The sequence below is a fragment of the Opisthocomus hoazin genome, chromosome 8 (assembly GCF_030867145.1).
Source record: "Opisthocomus hoazin isolate bOpiHoa1 chromosome 8, bOpiHoa1.hap1, whole genome shotgun sequence".
NCBI lineage: Eukaryota > Metazoa > Chordata > Aves > Opisthocomiformes > Opisthocomidae > Opisthocomus > Opisthocomus hoazin.
In genome coordinates, this window is record NC_134421.1 from 66,182,155 (window position 1) to 66,200,488 (window position 18,334).

General features: G+C 44.0%; 1 protein-coding gene across 7 annotated transcripts in view; it reads left to right on the forward strand.

Moving 5' to 3' along the window:
- The first annotated feature begins 6,078 nt into the window (after positions 1-6,078).
- DMTF1 (cyclin D binding myb like transcription factor 1) overlaps positions 6,079-18,334 on the forward strand; it is a 31,228-nt gene continuing 18,972 nt past the window's right edge. The window contains exons 1-6 of one of the 7 annotated variants that reach the window (XM_075427928.1): positions 6,151-6,222; positions 7,487-7,612; positions 12,863-12,979; positions 13,499-13,618; positions 14,598-14,692; positions 15,446-15,560. In XM_075427928.1, coding sequence (XP_075284043.1) covers positions 7,606-7,612; positions 12,863-12,979; positions 13,499-13,618; positions 14,598-14,692; positions 15,446-15,560 — 454 coding nt within the window. In that variant the 5' untranslated portion in view covers positions 6,151-6,222; positions 7,487-7,605. Of the gene's footprint in view, positions 6,223-6,542; positions 7,613-12,862; positions 12,980-13,498; positions 13,619-14,597; positions 14,693-15,445; positions 15,561-18,334 lie in introns of those variants that run through there. The other 6 variants (XM_075427929.1, XM_075427930.1, XM_075427932.1 and 3 more) reach the window with 6 other exon arrangements.

Below are 18,334 nucleotides of genomic sequence, written 5' to 3' on the forward strand. Positions count from 1 at the left end.
CACTGGGCACCTAAGGGAAGCTGAGAAGGGGGAGAAAATGTGTTTACTTAAGTGTTTGTTTGATTGTTTATGGGTTTTTTTTATACCTGAATGAGTGAAGTTGGTATTAACTGGCAATAAATTATTTAAATAATTTAAAAACTCCTCCAAATTCAAGATTCTTTTTCTCACAACCAGGTCTTCTGAAGCTCCAGGGAATGGTCTGTCTACTGCAGGAGAGGGCTTACCTATTGGGATGTGGGTGCTCTCTACACCAAAGCAAAGGAGCAGCTTCGCCCTAAATGTTTGTCTGAAGGTGCATGTCCGTGCAGCTGAGGATGGGAGGTGGCTGTTCATCTAAGAACAAAAAAACTTCAAGCATGCCCTGGAAACTGAAATTAAGAGCCTAAAGCACTTCCAAGAAAGAGATGCCCTAAGAAGTTAGGTTGACCTGAAGCATAAACAGTCTGGACTGCCCGCTGGGATCTGAAGGACTTCAATGTTTAAAGCAATTTATGTAGGTTTTAGGTACGCTGATCCCAGCCAGTTAACCTGAAAGAGAAAGACAGGCATACAGAGTTGTACAAAACATCTCCCGCACCTCTGGTCGTTGCTCTGACTTGACATCAGGGAGATACCTGTGTCAGTTCATCTGTGCTACCCAACCATCCCTGCAGCTGCTCCCCCAACATTTCCTACCCCCAGGCCCTTAGCTGCACATTATGCCGGCTGCCAGTCTCCCTAACCAAGAGGCAGAAGGCAGTATGTGATGTATTCACAGAATCATAGGTTGGAAAAGACCTCTAAGATCACCAGGTCCAACCATCCACCCAACACCACCGTGCCTGCTAAACCATATCCCGAAGTGCCACATGTACATGTTTTTTGAACACCTCCAGGCATGGAGACTCCACCACCTCCCTGGGCAGCCTGTTCCAATGCCTGACCACTCTTTCACTAAAGAAATTTTTCCCAATATCCAATCTAATCCTCCCCTGACGCAACTTGAGGCCATTGTCTCTTGTCCTACTTGGGAGAAGCGACAAACAGCCGCCTCACTACAACCTTCTTTCAGGTAGTTGTAGAGAGCAATAAGGTCTCCCCTTCAGCCTCCTCTTCTCCAGACTAAACAGCCCCAGTTCCCTCAACCACTCCTCACAGGACTTGTTCTCTAGACCCCTCACCAGCCTCATTGCCTTTCTCTGGATGCACTCCAGCCCCTCAATGTCCTTCTTGTAGTGAGGGGCCCAAAACTGAGTACAGGGGCACGATCACCTCCCTGCTCCTGCTGCCCACACTGTTCCTGATCCAAGCCAGGATGCCATTGGCCTTCTTGGCCACCTGGGCACACTGCTGGCTCATGTTCAGCCGGCTGTCAGCCAGCACCCAAAGGTTCTTTTCCGCCAGGCAGATTTCCAGCCACTCAGAATCACAGAATCACAGAATCACAGAATAGTAGGGGTTGGAAGGGACCTCTGTGGGTCATCTAGTCCAACCCCCCTGCCGAAGCAGGGTCACCTACAGCAGGCTGCTCAGGACCTTGTCCAGGCGGGTCTTGAATATCTCCAGAGAAGGAGACTCCACAACCTCCCTGGGCAGCCTGTTCCAGTGCTCCGTCACCCTCAGAGGAAAGAAGTTCATCCTCATGTTCAGACAGAACTTCCTGTGCTTCAGTTTGTGCCCATTGCCCCTTGTCCTGTCACTGGGCACCACTGAAAAGAGCTTGGCCCCATCCTCCTGACACCCACCCTTCAGATATTTGTAGGCATTTCTAAGGTCCCCTCTCAGCCTTCTCTTCTTCAGGATGAACAAGCCCAGTTCCCTCAACCTCTCCTCGTAGGGGAGATGCTCCAGTCCCCTCACCATCCTTGTAGCCCTCCGCTGGACTCTCTCCAGTAGCTCTTCATCTTTCTTGAACTGGGGAGCCCAGAACTGGACACAGTACTCCAGATGAGGCCTCACCAGGGCAGTGTAGAGGGTGAGGAGAACCTCCCTCGACCTGCTGGCCACACTCTTCTTGATGCACCCCAGGATCCCATTGGCTTTCTTGGCAGCCAGGGCACAGTGCTGGCTCATGGTTAACCTGTCGTCCACCAGGACACCCAGGTCCCTCTCCGCAGAGCTGCTCTCCAGCAGGTCCACCCCAAGCCTGTACTGGTGCATGAGGTTGTTCCTCCCCAGGTGCAGAACCCTGCACTTGCCCTTGTTGAACCTCATCAGGTTCCTCTCTGCCCAGCTTTCCAGCCTATCCAGGTCACGCTGAATGGCAACACAGTCTTCTGGTTTATCTACCACACCTCCCAGTTTGGTGTCGTCAGCAAACTTGACTCCTCGTACCCCAGCCCACGGATTTGATAATATAACTAAGATCTATGATTTTCTCTTCCAGTTACATCAAAATCTGCTTCAGGGCTTCCAATACTGAATATTCCATCACCTGCTTCCCATTTAAGTCACAAAAACCCTTATGGGTCAGTTCAAAAGCAAGCTGCTAAGGTCAGCCAGACTGCTTGTCGTCTTGTACATCATCCACCCTGCCCACCTCTCAGTATTTAATACATATAATTCAAGGCCTTCTCTAACTTCTACTTTTTGTTTTTCTTCTCTTGAATATTGCAGATTAAAACTTTTTTTTTTTCAGCTCAGAAAAGGGATCTACACCAAGCTTTCAGTCTTCTACACTTCCTGTCACCATCCATATAATCAGATTTAGGATTATTAAGAGCTTACACTTTGCCTTCAGGATTTACTGAGCACCATGGTGCGTCATCAGCGTGTTGATGATCCTCCATCTCACAGCTTCTTCTTATCAAGCAGTGCCACAGTCTCACTTTTCCCCTAATGCCTGATGAGGAGTGAGCGTACTGTACCTACAGAGCAATGCTAATTTAGCGTTAACTTCACCGCAGCAAAGGGAGAAAAGTTCCAGCCCTGGGACGCAACTGGTGGGTCCAGAGCACACAGCAGCAGAGACACCTCGTGGCTACCAGGAACATAGGACCTCTGGAAGAAAACTCTGCATGGATGGCCAAAAAACCTAACGGCTACTTTAAAAAAGGGATTGTTAGGACCATAACAAACTCTGCGCTTGATTCTTTCATCAGTTTAAGTAGATACACATGCGTGTTGTTGCTCCCTTAACACCAGACAACACAGGGTGCATGAATCTCATTTGCTCCACAGAACAAGAGTCTGTTACAGAGCAAGGTTTCATTCTGTTCATGAAACACCAGAGAACTCCAGTCATTGCTTTTTCTACATATACCTTGAACTTGATATAAAGTAAATGTTCCCAAGTGGGGTTATATTGTATATCTGTGAGAAAAGTGATATTATTTCCATTACACAAACAGGGAATGGGGCACATACAGGGGTCATAATCCCAGAAGTCTTGCCAATCCGTGACTAAGACACAGGATGGTGGCATACGGTCCCCATGCCCCATTCCACAAAATGCTGCGGCATGATCTGGCAGCAGTGGTTTATCTTCAGCATATCTCACTAGAACACCACCACTATGTAAAAGCAGGTACAGATTTTGCAGTTAAAATATTGTTTTCCATAACGTACATCCAGATAAATAAGAAAAAAAGAGAATAAGAAGCTCGTAACTTAGGGGATAACCTATGGGGAAAACAAGCATGGTATGGAAGGCATCCTCTTCATGTTTGCTGCTTACTAGAGGAGGTCTTTCTAGAAATTTTCACGTGGTGAAGACATATGTGAAATGTCCACATTATTCCTGTACAGTCTGAACTCAGCCTCTCGATGATGCATTTTGGTACAGCTCAGCTAAGTGATATCCTGTTACTTTTAAAGCAAGCTCTTAGCCACCTTGAAAATGATATGAAACAACAAACCAAGACCCCAGAGATGTATTTCAAAGAAGGCAAAAGTAGGGTCCGTGCTTCATTTGCTGTAAAAATTGGGGAAGATGGTCAGGGAGCTGCAAGAGCTGGTGAGTCCAACAGCTTTATGCAACCCTAGAAAAGCGAATTGTACCTCTACTTTGGCCAACAAATGTCTAAGGGCACTGGGGACTTAAAACAAACTTTTCCCTGGAAGTCAACTACTAAACACGGAACTTGAGATCCCTGAGGTTTGATGTCCAGAAAGGCCAAGTACACAGACACCAGAGTTAATTTAAGTGTGCTTCAAACAAAACGGATGCTATAAATCCTGCTTTCAGCTCCTTACCCCAGCTACCTTCTCGTGCCAGCCACGCACTTCATCTCCATTCTTTCACCACCATGATTTTATGTGCCATGTCTCCTCCCTACCCTGCCCTGTCTCCTCCTTCTGACTCTTAGCCCCTATGTTTCCACGCCTCAGCTACAAGCTTTTGTTTTACAGGTGCAATTCCTTATCTTTTCTTACTATGTTTTAATCTGGAATACCGAGTTTTGCTGTGCCCCTTCCACAGAAACTCCCTGGGCAGAGCCATGCAGACAGGACCCTGTTTGCCCCAGTGTCTCAAGGCTGTAGCGTGCTCAGGGCAAGCAGAGCGACCCGACACCTTATGTGGAAGATGCAGTTGCCTAACCACAGCCATCTAGCCCCCTCTGAGATGTCCTAGGTGCAGTGGGGCATCTGTCCTCCCTTGTCTCCCTCCAGCTGCTGCTTCAGAAGCGCACAGGGCTCTCCCAGCCATGCTGACCAGTTCCCTGCAGGCATCTTCGGTGCTTTTGGGGTTTTAAGATACTAAAAGGCACCAGATGTTTAGGACAACTGAATCCCGACTGGCCAACAGACTTGGATGCCTACAGCCTGTGAGGAAGGTTTGCAGAAAAGCTGTTTATAGGGGAGAAGAGCACATTTTTGAAGCTTCCAAGGTTTAATTCCCAAGAAATAACCCCATGCACCAGTACAGATTCGGGGCTGACCTGCTGGGAAGTGGCTCTGTGGAGAGGGACCTGGGTGTGCTGGTGGACAACAGGTTGGCCATGAGCCAGCAGTGTGCCCTGGCTGCCAAGAAGGCTAATGGGATCCTGGGGTGCATCGAGTGTGGCCAGCAGGTCGAGGGAGGTTCTCCTCACCCTCTACTCTGCCCTAGGGAGGCCCCATCTGGAGTACTGTGTCCAGTTCTGGGCTCCCCAGTTCAAGAAAGATGAGGAGCTGCTGGAGAGAGTCCAGCGGAGGGCTACAAGGATGATGAGGGGCCTGGAGCATCTCTCCTAGGAGGAAATACTGAGGGAGCTGGGCTTGTTCAGCCTGGAGAAGGCTGAGAGGGGACCTTAGAAATGCCTACAAATATCTTAAGGGTGGGTGTCAAGAGGATGGGGCCAGACTCTTCTCAGTGGTGCCCAGCGACAGGACAAGGGGCAATGGGCACAAAATGAAGCACAGGAAGTTCTGTCTGAACATGAGGAAGAACTTCTTCCCTCTGAGGGTGATGGAGCCCTGGAACTGGCTGCCCAGGGAGGTTGTGGAGTCTCCTTCTCTGGAGATGGAAGACCCGCCTGGACAAGGTCCTGTGCAGCCTGCTCTGGGTGATCCTGCTTCGGCAGGAGGGTTGGTCTAGATGACCCACAGAGGTCCCTTCCAGCCCCCACCATTCTGTGGTTCTGTGAAGGTTTGGAAGAGGATGCAGCTGGAGGTCTACCACACAGGGGAAGCAGCCAAAAAGGGGCTTTGTGGTAGAAGCGTAATGAGGTTTTCACACATAAAATTGTGGGCAGGAGATGCCACTAGCCCTCTTGCCCTCATCCGCCCGGTCTGTCTGCCAGGGCACTCAGCGAGTGGTTGTTTTTAGCCAAGGATGAGGGCACCCAGTCCGTGAGGCAGCGAGCGCCACAAGCCGCGCATCGCTAGGCGCCTCGCCTATTCTCGTTTTTAAGGCTCCTTTTTGCTAATACTCCACTGTTTTTCTCCAAGTCGTTCGGCAGGAGGGAAGTGAGGAGCGAGCCATGACGGGACCGCGGGCAGAAAGCGCGACTTCTCCTCAGAGCCGGCTGCAGGGGCCCTTCCGCTCCCCGGCCGCCGGGAAGTGAAAAGCGCCGTGCGCCTTGTGGCGCCGCCGCCGCCGCCCAGCCCGCGCCGTGCGCTTTGTGGCGCCGCGGCGGGGCGGAAGCGAGGGGCCGGGCGGGCGGCGGCGCCCTTCCGGCGGGCCAGCGGGCTGCCTGCGCCTCGCCCCGCCGCTGCCTCCGCCTCCCCCCCGCGCCGCTCGCTGCCGCTCGGCGCCTCCATCCTGGTACTTGGGAGTCTCCATCCTGGTTTCTCAAGTGCCCGGACCCAAAACAGGAAGTAAGTGCGCGGGGGCCTGCGGGCTGACAGGGCCGGGAGCGGCCGGGCAGCGGCAGCGGAGCGGGGCGGGCCGAGGCGATCGGGAGGGGGAAGGCGGCCATGTCCGGCCCCCGCTCCTCAGCCGCGGCCGGACTGGGCCGGACCGGGTTGGGCTGGCAGCGGGGCTGGCGGCGGTCTGGCCCAGCGCCGCCGCCCCCCGAGACGACGGGAAAATGGCGGCGGCGGCCCGGGACCAAATGGCGGCGCTGGCGGCCGGGGGGCGGCGGGGGGCTGAGGCGGGCCCTGAGACGCGGAGCCGCCGCCCCGGGGGCAGTGCCCGAGGCTGGGGCAGGGCCGCTGCCCGCCGCCGCCGTTCTCCCCCGGGGCCTGGCTCCGGCCCGGCGTTCCCCGTCTTCCCGGGGCGCTGCCGGGCGGCGGGAGCGCTGCGCGGAGAGAGGCCGGGAAAGGGACGGACGGACGGGCGGCGAAATGGGGGAAAACCGGGAAATTGCCAGGGCTCGGCCCCTTGGGAGCGCGGCGTGCGGGGGGGTTGGGATTGTTGGGGTTTTTTTTCCTGCTATTTCTGTTTCAAACTCCCTTCCCCTTACCTTGGTCTCTGTAATAAAAGGCCACCTGCACGACCGCATTTAAATCTCCCGATTTCCCCTCGCTGGATCTGCGGTTGGGGTATCCTAAGCTTGTGGCTTTTACCTGTTTCGTTTCGTAATTTTTTCTTTTTTCCAGCAAGAGTTGTGATTTGAGGTTGCTTGCGGCTTTAAGTGGAGTCTGAAATGTGTAACTCTACCAAAATGAAGGGTTTCGTCTAGAAGCGGTTCCAGGCTTTTCTGCACTACAGTTAGGCCCTCTGTTTTGCCAAAATAAAGGATTACAGTTGGACAAGCCCTTCCCCCCCCCTTTTTTTTTCTTTTTAAGGTCTCTATTCTTGATTGTGCGCTTGGGCACAGTGAAGCATGTTGCACTTCTACTAGCTACCTCTTTAGTTGACAGATGGCATTTGTATGTATTTATTCACAAAGAGTTACCTTTGTTCAGCCCCACCTGGTCATTGTAAGTTATGTGTTGAAGTAATCTAGAAAATGCTTGTTGTTTCCCGGCGCTGCTTCGGCCATAGATGTAAGTTGGCTCCCTGACAGCGTAGTTAAAATCCCCTTGCAAAACCAGGAGATGAGGCTTTACGATTAGGTGGACACAGCTCATTCAAATTCTGATTTCCATCAATCTGTATGAATATAGTAATGGCAACAACTTCATGCTTGTTTTCCAGATGATAGCGGATACTTACTAGATGATGTTTTGTGACTAACCAAGAAGACTTGAACCCTAATTAAAACTCCATAAATAGAATGCCTGACAATATTGATTTTTGGCTTAACCAATAAAATTATGAAAGGTGGGTGTAGAAGAGACAAAGACCTCCATACATCTGCACTGTATTTTACATTGTCTAGTAGTCCCTTATTTATGGGCATTAATTCTCTGCTCATCTGTCCATCAGAAAGCAGCAGAGCTGTGGCTTTGCTTATCAATCTTACGCTTGTACTGTTAAGATAACAATGAATTTTTCATGTTTTATTGCATGCTGAATTTCTGCCTGTTGTTTATAAAGGTGAAGTTACTGGAATGCTTAGAATGAAACTGGATTTGCATGAAAGAAAAAGAGTATTTATTTTAGTGGGTATCATACTTCACAAGGTTTATATCCATAGTCATAACCTTGTGCCTGAGAGCCATTTTCTATTACTGAAAAAGAAAATAACTTTATGTGTTTTTTCTTTGAAAGGGCTAGGACTTAGCTTTTTTCCCCTCTTTGTGTGTCATTTAAAGCTCAGTGCGTTTTATTAAAATACCAATGGATAGTCTAAAACTCATGGAGCTCTGCCAGATTTGGATCGATGCAAATGAGAACAGTTTGTCCCATTGTGTCTCTTGTATATTCCATTTCTATGGTGGCCCACTTTTCTAAATACCGCTGATGAGTAGAACCTAAAGGACTGTAATCTCATGCTGATACAGTTTAATAAATCTTCGTGTGTCTCAAACTTAGGTCTTTGGGTACTTCTGTTTGATATCTGTCTGGTTCGGTCCCCTCTTGTGTCTGTTGTTGCACCTGTGAAAGGCAACTTCTGTGTGTGGATTTTTAGCTTTGAGTGGAAGCCATTTGGTGTGGAGAAAAGGTTTTTTTGTTGAGTAATAGCATAAGAGAATTGGCACTAGTTGAATAGTAAAAATTCCTGGTTATGTATTGTAAGTATTGACTACATAAGAGCCATGGTATGGAATGCATTTAAACATTGAGGCTTCCTTAAATATGAGGTATATGGGATCCTGTAATGCCTTTGTTTCCTTTGTGTTACTCTTGAATGAATGCGTTGAAATCCCAGTGCATCCTGTGTGACTGTTCCAGTTAAATGCCTCAAAGTCCAGAAGCCTCCCATAACAAACTTCAGTTTTTGCTTCTTACAAGATTTAGTGAAATGTGCTTTTTGCCAGTGCAGATAACACAGCCTTTAATACAATTTCATGTAGAAATTTTTAAAGATTTGCAACAATCCACAGAAGAGTAGACATAATATTCAGTTAGTAACTAGGCATAATGACAGAATTCTGTCTGCAAGGATAAATATACTATTTCTTAGAAGTGCTTAATTTTTACAGCCCACAGAATAATTGAGCCCATCTGCCTGAGGAAGATTATTTAGAATTACAGGAATTTTGATTGGAATTCTGTAATAAATGATTCTTGTAGGCAAACTATTTTCCTATCTGTTTGGTTGCATGTGGAAACCTGTTCAAAATTGTAATGCAACTCTTAAAAATGTTGGGTTTGCTAAATACGCCCAAAAATCTAACAAGGCAAAAAATGCTTATTAAATTTGTGCTGGTTTCTAAGGTGCTATCTTAGAAATGCAAGATTCTGCTATGTTCACTGCATTTCGTAGTATGCATCCACACTGTTGGTGTGTGTGCATCCGACAGTGTTCCCTTCCCCCTCAAGCTAACACCGTCTTTCAGAACATAAAATATTGGTGGGAGTTTGGTATCTCTGTAAAGAGTGTGTTTGAATCATGGATTAAAGAAAAGTCTTGGGTCATGCATTTAAAATTAAAGCAAACTTTTTGTTTTAAATAGAAAGGAATGCATTTTCAAAAGCATACTTAGTGAAGTTATGAAAAGAAGGTGATATTTTGGAGATGATGAGACTACTCATGTCGTAATTCACACTGATTAAGAAGCATTGGCTGTCGTTGACTTTGTATTTAACTTTTTCAAGAGTGGACCTGTAGTGGATTTGCAGGTGTCTGTATCCAACAGAATTTGCATGGCACATCCTAAAAGACCTCTGCGGTGGTATAGCTTTGTTTAGTGTATCGTGCTGTGATAAATCAAGGAGATCGGGTGAGTGCATACAGTGTCCCTGCAGCCAGTGTCAAAGAAGCCCGCATCGGAGGGCGTTGTCTCCTGCAGCAGCACTGTGTGCTCTCTCTGCTGAGCTCGTTGTAAGCTCCAAGTGGTCCCATCATATGTCTTATTTGATGAATCTTCAGCATACGTGGTAGTTCTGTTATTGTTTAAGTGTAAAGCAGTGATTTCTGTAAGATCTGGAGATTGTTTCCGGTTCACACAGAAGGACCACTGCAGTTGCTCGAGATTTTTTTTTCCTCACCTTTTCGGTCACGAATTCATGTCTTCACGGGTTAGCACTCCTGGCCTGGTGTAAATGTATCTTGAAAGAACAAGTTTGTTTCCATCAGTTTTCTTGTATTTGTGTTGTTGAATGAATAAAAAATAATGCCCAAAATATGCATTTGACTTTGACTTGACTCCTCGTGTTCTTTGCAGTCAGTTTTCAGTTGTGGTCCAAGGCCATATACATTAAATTTGGTGGGAATTTTTCCAGTCAGCTCAGGGATTTGGCTTTTATTAAGTTTTTATCAAGGCTCGGTTATGATTATTACGTTTACATAGAAAACTTTAGATATGCTAAATCTCAAGTATCCAACACAGAACTTTTTTTTTTTTTTTTTGTCTGGAGAGCCTACACTTAGGATAAACGGTTCTTGAGGGATTGGCAAAAAATTGCAAAACCTGCTCAGTCGAGGACATACGTTAAGGAGTACTGCTTAGGAAGTCCCAGTTCCCTGGACAATGTGCTGTGCAGTTTTTGGTGCTCTGTGAGGAGTACCTGGGAGCTCAAGCAGGCAAGTGTAGACGTCCTAACTTGATGAGAAGAATCAGTGCTGCTGTTAGATGTGGTGCCTCAGCAATTGCCGGTTCAGTCCTGTTTCCGCTCTCTGCGTGGAAGTTAGGGTAGCAGCTATTGATCGTGGTGTATCTTCCTCCCCACCTTCAATGGAAGTGCCAAGTTTGGATGTACGGACCCTGTCCATGCTGTATCCTTTTCTAACATGGCAAGCCAGCAAGGGAGGGAATGTAAATGGACAACCCTCATTACTCTGATCCTATAAACATACTCTCTCATTCTCAGCAAGTCCTGAGTAACTGATGAAAGAATCACCCAGCTTTGCTATCTCCGTGTTCAGTTTTTACTGTTCTTTCAATAAAATGAAGGAATGGCCTTCTGCATCTTCTGCTGTGGATGACGCTATAGTTTCCACTGCCTCTAGATCAGCTTTAGCTGAAGTACGTGACTGAAATAACATGTTTTATAGAAGTAACTCTCATGTCTTCCAAGCCTTTATAGTGGTGAGAAGAAAAATAGGTACTTTCAGCTGATTATAGAAAAATGTTATTACTATCTCTTCATGTAAAATGAAAGAATAATCCTCCATTGCATTTCAGGTAACTTTGGGAATTTTTGCTACAGCATTCCCTGTAGTAAAAGTTATGCAGAAAGTGTGTGTAAACATGAAAAAGAGAAACTTCTTTTGGCCCTGCAGAATTACTGAATTTCTTCACTCCCAAAAAGCTAAATGAATAACTCAAAACTGAGTTGAAGAAGTTATAGTCTGCTAGTTTAGCCGTAACACTTTGGATTTCATTCTTCATGCGGTAGAGTTAAGGATGCCTCTTTTAAAATAAGTACTATGCCCATGCAGCAAAAATCACTGCTAGTAGAGGATACAGCAGAAGCTATAAAACTCAGAAGCAGATGAATCCCAAGGAAGTTATTGCCTCCTACACTTGCATGTGGCAAGGAGCTGCTGCTGATGGTAGATATGAAAGTAAATTTGAGAACCCTCTGGTGTAAAATGTCAGTGGTAGCTGAAATTTTTGATGCTTTCAAAAGGGTGATATCACTTCATTCTAGGAATCAGTCGCTACATGTGCTTAAAGATGTGCCAAATCTTCATCAAGCTTGAGAAGTGAGAAGTAATTTTACTGAAAGACTGGCAGTAGTAGTATCCTTCCAAGGAAACACTGCTCTTGGGAATCTTCAATACCAAAGAACATGTTTTCTGCTTAAAAATTAAATCATTTCCTGCTGAAGCAATATGGTTAACATTATACAGAGTATTTAAAATCCAGGTTGTAAATTCCACTTAGATATGGGTATCCTTGCCTGGTACCTGGAAGCTTTGTCATGTAATGTGTTGGGGTGCTTTAAAGCTGTTGTCAGTGATTTTTTTAACAACGTAAATTAAAATTGGTCATAACAGTATTTTGGCTTTAAGATAAAAGCTACAAGTATTTTTTTTTTCTGTTTTTGACATACGAGAAACCATAAAAAGGACTGAGAACTTCGGGGAGAAATACATTCTATTTTCTTTTTACAAAGCTCTGCCAAAGACAATCACCAAACCTAGGTGCTCAAAACTGATGAGATCATTGCAAAGTTTATGGATATTTTAGATGTAATTTCATTTAGCTTCTTACATTTCTTTATGTTTGGTGGGTTAGAATTTTTTGGGCGGGTTGTTTTGGTTTGTTTCAAAATTAGTAATAGTGCTAGTTTAAATTGAAATTCATACAAGGTTTGGGTTCCTTCACAGTGCTTTTATAGTGGTTAATGAGATTATCAGAAGCGCTTACTATTGCCCTAGTTCACTGGGTTCAGTGTATACTGCTTATCCTGGATAACTTGTTTTCTGAGTAATTTTCTGTATTGGTGATTGTTGCAGCCAATTTTTCTGTTGCTCAGAAAAAATACTCGCTTCACAAATTAGTTCTGTGTGTGGAAGGAGAATAAAACTTTGCAACTTAGCAACCTTTAAATAGTGCAGCTGTGAGTAATATAACACTACAAAAATATTTCTCAGTCCTGACTAGCTTTAGGTTATATAACAGTAAAATTACTAAATGAGCAGTGGAATGAATATTAGTAAGACAGAAAAGCATCAAATGTGGAGAATTTAGAAATGCTGAAAAAGTGATAGCCTAGGTTTGTGTTAAAAAAAAAATAGTAGCAGATTGCAAATTCTCCTGAACAGGGAGTATGCGTATTGTTTTTAACTGGAAAGGTAGTTTTGAAGCTATTGGATTTTACCCTGTGTGATGTATTAGTATCCAGGAAAAGTAAAGGCAGGTGAATATTTTAAACCATGGAATTGTGCATGTAAAACAACAGACATCAGTCATTCTCTGCAGGCGTTTATGCTGGTTATTTGAGATAAAGGTAGCAGCATGGTGGTCCAGGTGGCAGTCTGACTGAAGAAAAGTAATCTGTGTGTTGCTCTTTCAGGTTTGAGTATGAGCACAGTTGAAGAAGAGTCTGACACAGTGACAGTAGAAACCGTGAACTCTGTGACTTTGACTCAGGACACTGAAGGGAACCTTATACTTCATTGCCCTCAAAATGGTATAGAATTGTATTGCATAGTATTTTTTCTTCTTTTCTCATTGATCCAGCCATCATAATTCCCAGTCCCCATATTCTGTGAGCTACTTGGATTCAGCTTCAGGCTGTGCTGCAGTTTGTTCTGTTTCAGTTTAAAGAAGGATGAAGTGTCAAATTAAGTGTCAATCACAAAATTATGCGTGTGTGTGCCCAACAAGGATGTAGCTGTTCTGATTTATTTCTGTGGAGTTGGGTTCTCAGATCCAAGCACGTACCCAGATTTCGGTGGACTTAAGGGGTTTGTGTGTAATGGACTGTGGGTGGAATTTACAAAGAAAACCTCACAGAAAACGTTTCTTGAGGAAAGCCTGTGAACTGTTACTGCCCATAACTTATCCCACCTTCCTGGGCAGTCGTAAAGCACCAAACCAACCTATCACACTGCTTCTAGCTTTTGTGTTGGTATACTTTGCTAGCAGAACTTGGTCCAAAGCTCCGCTTTGTTAACCAACAGCAAACTGTGTATGTTTTTGTTGTTAGAAACTGATGAAGTAGACTCTGAAGACAGCACTGAACCTCCACACAAGAGGCTTTGCTTATCAGAGGATGATCAAAGCCTGGATGATTCCACTCCGTGCATTTCTGTTGTTGCAGTTCCAAGTAAGTTCTTTTAATTTTACATACTTTTGTAGCAAATATTTCTGTTTGTAAAGGTTAAAAGTGGACTTTTTGGATCATATTAGAGTATTCTGCATGTTTTATTTTCAAATTTTATTACTATACTCGGGTATCATCTTTCGTTCTCAGAGCCTTGGGTGGTTTTGCAGCAATTGTTGCCTACACAATATTGGAAAAACAAACCTGCTTTACAGATAGAGGACTGCAGACAGAGGTGCATTGAAGAAGTTGAAGGATAAGTGAATGAGCAACAAACCAGATGCTCTCCTCCTGCAAAGAGTGATTAGGGTGTTATTCATGATCAAACAGTATAGTTAGTATTTCCGTATTTTGTGATATTGAGATGTATGGTCTTTTTAAGGTTGTACAGAGAGACGTTGTACACAAGGTAGGCTGAGTACTGAATTAGTCTTAAGGAAGTTGATTGAATGTTAGATAGTTCAGTAAAATCTCCCAAAGGGAGGCAAAACCAGATCTAGCAAGTTTAAATACCAATTTACAATACCTAGAATGACTATTTATTTGACGGAACTTAGTAGAACCTCCTTAGGACTAAAGGTGTTATTGTGTTGAAGTTCAAGGAGAACTGGGGAAAAATAGTGCAGCCGAGAGGTTTGAACGTTGTCCTTCAGTAATTGGAAAATACTGAAGATAGGGCTGGAAAGGAAGCATTGATACAGTACCGAACATTTGTACCAAATCAAACACCTTTTAGTTACATGTTTTACATTAGGTCTGAAGTTATAGTCAGGTGTAAAACTGAAGGTTCCAAAACCCGTGTTTAAATTTTATGAAGAGGAGCAGTTGGTGATCGTCTTGATGATATTACTGTGTCAACAAATAAGCACTGAATAAGGCCTCTTTAAAATTCTCAGTGCAAAGGTAGCAATTTATAAAACCTATGGCATCCATAAAAAATGTTACAGGAATAAGGTATACAACTAACTTATCCGTTCTGAAGTTTCAGAAAATGATCAGAGCTTTGAGGTGACCATGACTGCTACCACTGAGGTAGCTGAAGATGAGATTAATGAAGGAACTGTTACTCAGATTCAGGTACAGTAAAACTTAAAAAATGACCAATTTTATATACCTTTGTCTTTAAATTGAAATGAAAAGGGAAGCAAATATCAGAAAGGGTTTATTTAATCAATGAGATTATTTTTAGTATAAAACTAATGTATTTGAGCATGGATATTGTTTGTAAAATGTTGCTCTGTGAAAGTACAATCGAATCATTTTTTAATGAAAGAGGTTATTTGTAGTGTAACTTCCTGCCCAGAGAGTAATACAGGAAACAGTAATAGGTGTAGCCCTCAGCTGATGATTACTTGGTCTGTGGTGATCTGCGTAGAAGACAAGTTTATCTGTTATTTCTGTCATTTTCTGACCATAAATTAAGCTTTATAACAGGCCTGAATATGCTTTGTCTTGTCACTAGTCCTGACAGTTACTACAGTTCTCATTCTGGGTGTACTGTTTTTAAAAGTTCTAGATTGGAGGTAGTCCGCTCTCCACCAAAGCCAGTGAGACTCTTGCTATTCACTATACATTAAACAGGATGAAGAATGTTATTTAATTAATTCTCAAAACGTCTGTATGTTAAGATGCTAAATGTTACTCAGGTGTTTTTAAGAAAGGTGAATGTACTTTTAATGCCATAGCTAAAAAGTGGCACTTTCTGAGCAGTCAGCAAGGTAATTCGGTGTGCTGGTTTCATTTTCCTTCAGTTTATGCCTCTGTGTTAAATACAAGGCGATAGAAAGAACTGAAGATCTTACTGGATGATTTCGTATTGGTCTTTTCAAGATTCTTCAGAATGAGCAGCTGGATGAAATCTCCCCAATGGGCAATGAAGAAGTGTCAGCCGTTAGTCAAGCCTGGTTCACAACCAAAGAGGACAAGGATTCTCTAACAAATAAGGGTAGGATGTTTCAGATGCAATTCTCCCACACCATAAAAAGTTAAGCTACTCCAAACGTGCAGATGGCACGAAGTAATCTCTGGTCTGGCGTTTTTAGTGAACATATTTGAGAAGGCTGATTCTAAACATACTGAGAGATTTAATGCATGAAGTCTTCACCATCTTTGAGATGGAAAGCTGCAGTCAGAGGAGGGTACACCAGGGAAGAATGAGTCTGTGCTGAGGCTAATACATCTTCCTCCAAGTAGGGCTTATTAATCTGGCTGATGTGTTGTGATTCATATTAAACAGTTTCTGGAATGGAGTTGCTTCAGGAAGAATAGGGATTATGTAGATGAGGATCTACTGAAATAATCACTGCTGCTCCTAAAACTGCTACCCCATTGGCATTCCTTCTTCTCAGAATGTACCTGCGCACGCATGCAGTAGTTGCTGAACTTCAGAGGGGGGTTTTTGTTGGCTTTTTTCCAGGGCAAGTGCCTTTGTAAACCTAGAAAAACAACTTAGTGTGAAATGAAGGCATGTTGTCTTTCCAATTTCCTCAGTCTCTCCGCTATTTTTCTTATCCTGACCTTACCTCTTTGTAGTGAAAAAAAAAAAAAAATCTCTTTCAGTCAGTCCAAAGCAACCCCCTGTTTTATTTGAAAACTTAGGGAGAAAAGTAACGGTTTTCTGTCACAGAAGCAAGTGATCTCTTACCCAGTGAGGAGTTCTCCAAAGAGCTGGGTGTACTGCTGAGTCAATGAAAAATGTGGGTGAGGCATGCAGAACCTGGGTGTTGGATATGGAAAATTCAGAGAAAGGGAGCTGAGCAAGTCTGTCGATGACCATTTCACTCACTGAACCCGAGTGTGAAATAACAATTGCTTCTAACAGCCAATAAATAATTTCTCGCTGTTTTCTCTGTCCTTCTTGTTGATTAGATTTATAGGGTTTCAAAGCTATGCAGAGTTCAGTACAAGGACTGGGGCAGAGATGGGGCAGCAGAGAGGTCTCTTTACATCACAGCACCGAGGCAGCTGGGTAGAAATAGTGAGAAATCATGTTGCTGCAGTTGCTGTGCTCTAGGGTCAGAAGCAGCACAGAGATGATGATCTTTTCAGTAGCCAGTGGTAAAGGACTTTGGTCGGGAGCAGCACATGCTCAGCTGTGACTGGAGGAGTATGTACGGGTGAGTTGGCAGAGATATGACTGTTTTCATGTAACTTGGTGTCCTCATGTTTGATGGGTGTCTTGTTACATTAGAAACCTACTGCATCTGTAGCTGTCTCACAGGCCTATCAAATGACCATGTATCACAAGTGGCATTTACGATTGTGAAGGAATCAGGGCACCAAATCCAGTGATTCTAATTAAGTGATAATAATGTGAGGAAGACATTTCCAATAAAATATGCCAAGAAAAATATTTGAGAATCCATACTAGCTGAACTTTTCTTGTGGTCCCCATGTTTTGTCACAGAGATCAGCTGTGGAGGAATCCCAGTATGTGTGTCCTTTTACAGCAGCTGGGAGTGTGGCGTGTGTTGCCTGAGGTCGTCATTTTATAGCAGTCTCCACCTGATAATGCTTTCTTTGAAGACCTGTGGGCAGGTTAAGATAATCTTGGTACTGAATATGCAAACATGTGAAATGCAAAATACACTTCCTTTCCTAAAATAGTTGGGTATTAAAGGTTATCCCAGGTAAAGAGTAGCAGTGTCCCTGTAAGTCCGTTCAGATGCTTGGATAGAGGTGTGAATCGCAGCTACAGTAGGAAGTCGTTGTTCTGTCTCTAGCTTTGGGAGAAGAGATTGAAGCCATCAAGCACAAGGGAAGAGTTTTTTCTCATCAGTTCCAACGGAATTAGTAATAATGCCTGTACTTTTCATTATAATTGGATTTAAGTGAACAGTCTCTTTGGTGTGTTCTGCCTCTCAGCTCTGGTAATTAGCAAGCTAAGAAGGAAGTCCCCTGATTTTTCTGAGCGGAGATGGACAGGTAGCCAGCATGCACCAGTATGTAAAGTGGGTCACCCTCTTAATCTTAATTATAAGTGATTGTTAAGTATGGTAAGAGCATGAGGGGAAAAAAAAGAGGAGTCTATATGTAAATTCAGGGGAGGAATATTTTAATATTTTATTGATAGACCTCTGATTTGATATTTTCTCTCTGAATAAAGTTGACTGGTTTTGCTTTTAAAGCTTAGCTGGCATTGAAGGTAATAAGGGCATTGCCAGAATGCTTATATTGGTTATGGAATTGGAGATGGGGACCAGCTTGTACAAATACAGTAGGCAGAGCATTTACCTTCGTGAAAAACACTCGCAGTAGGTAGGACTACTCACATGGTGGGACGTGATGAGGCATAGAAGAGAACTCCACTTTGTTGCCAGTTCCTCAAGTAATATGAGTCACTTTTAAGTCCCAGCTTCTGGAATCATTTCAGTGCATGGAATTTCAGCTGCCAGTTTAAAAACAGATATTTTCTAGTTGTGGCTGAAGAGAAAGCGTGAAAACCTGACTTGACAGCACATAGAGGAATCCATGTTCTGTTTTAAAAAAAAATGGATGGTTTTGAAGAGGGATCTGACTCATTATTCAAACATTTTTTGACAGTTACTGAGGATTGTTCATCAGTTCTGAAATAACATCTATTTAAAGTTAGTTCTAGTTAGTTTAAGTAGCTAAAATTACTACTCCATTTTCTTTGTTAATTGCAATAATTAAGGTTGTGTTTTCTGATTGTCGTTGTTTTGCTGACTTTCGCTTCACTAATTAGTTTGTCATTTCTGT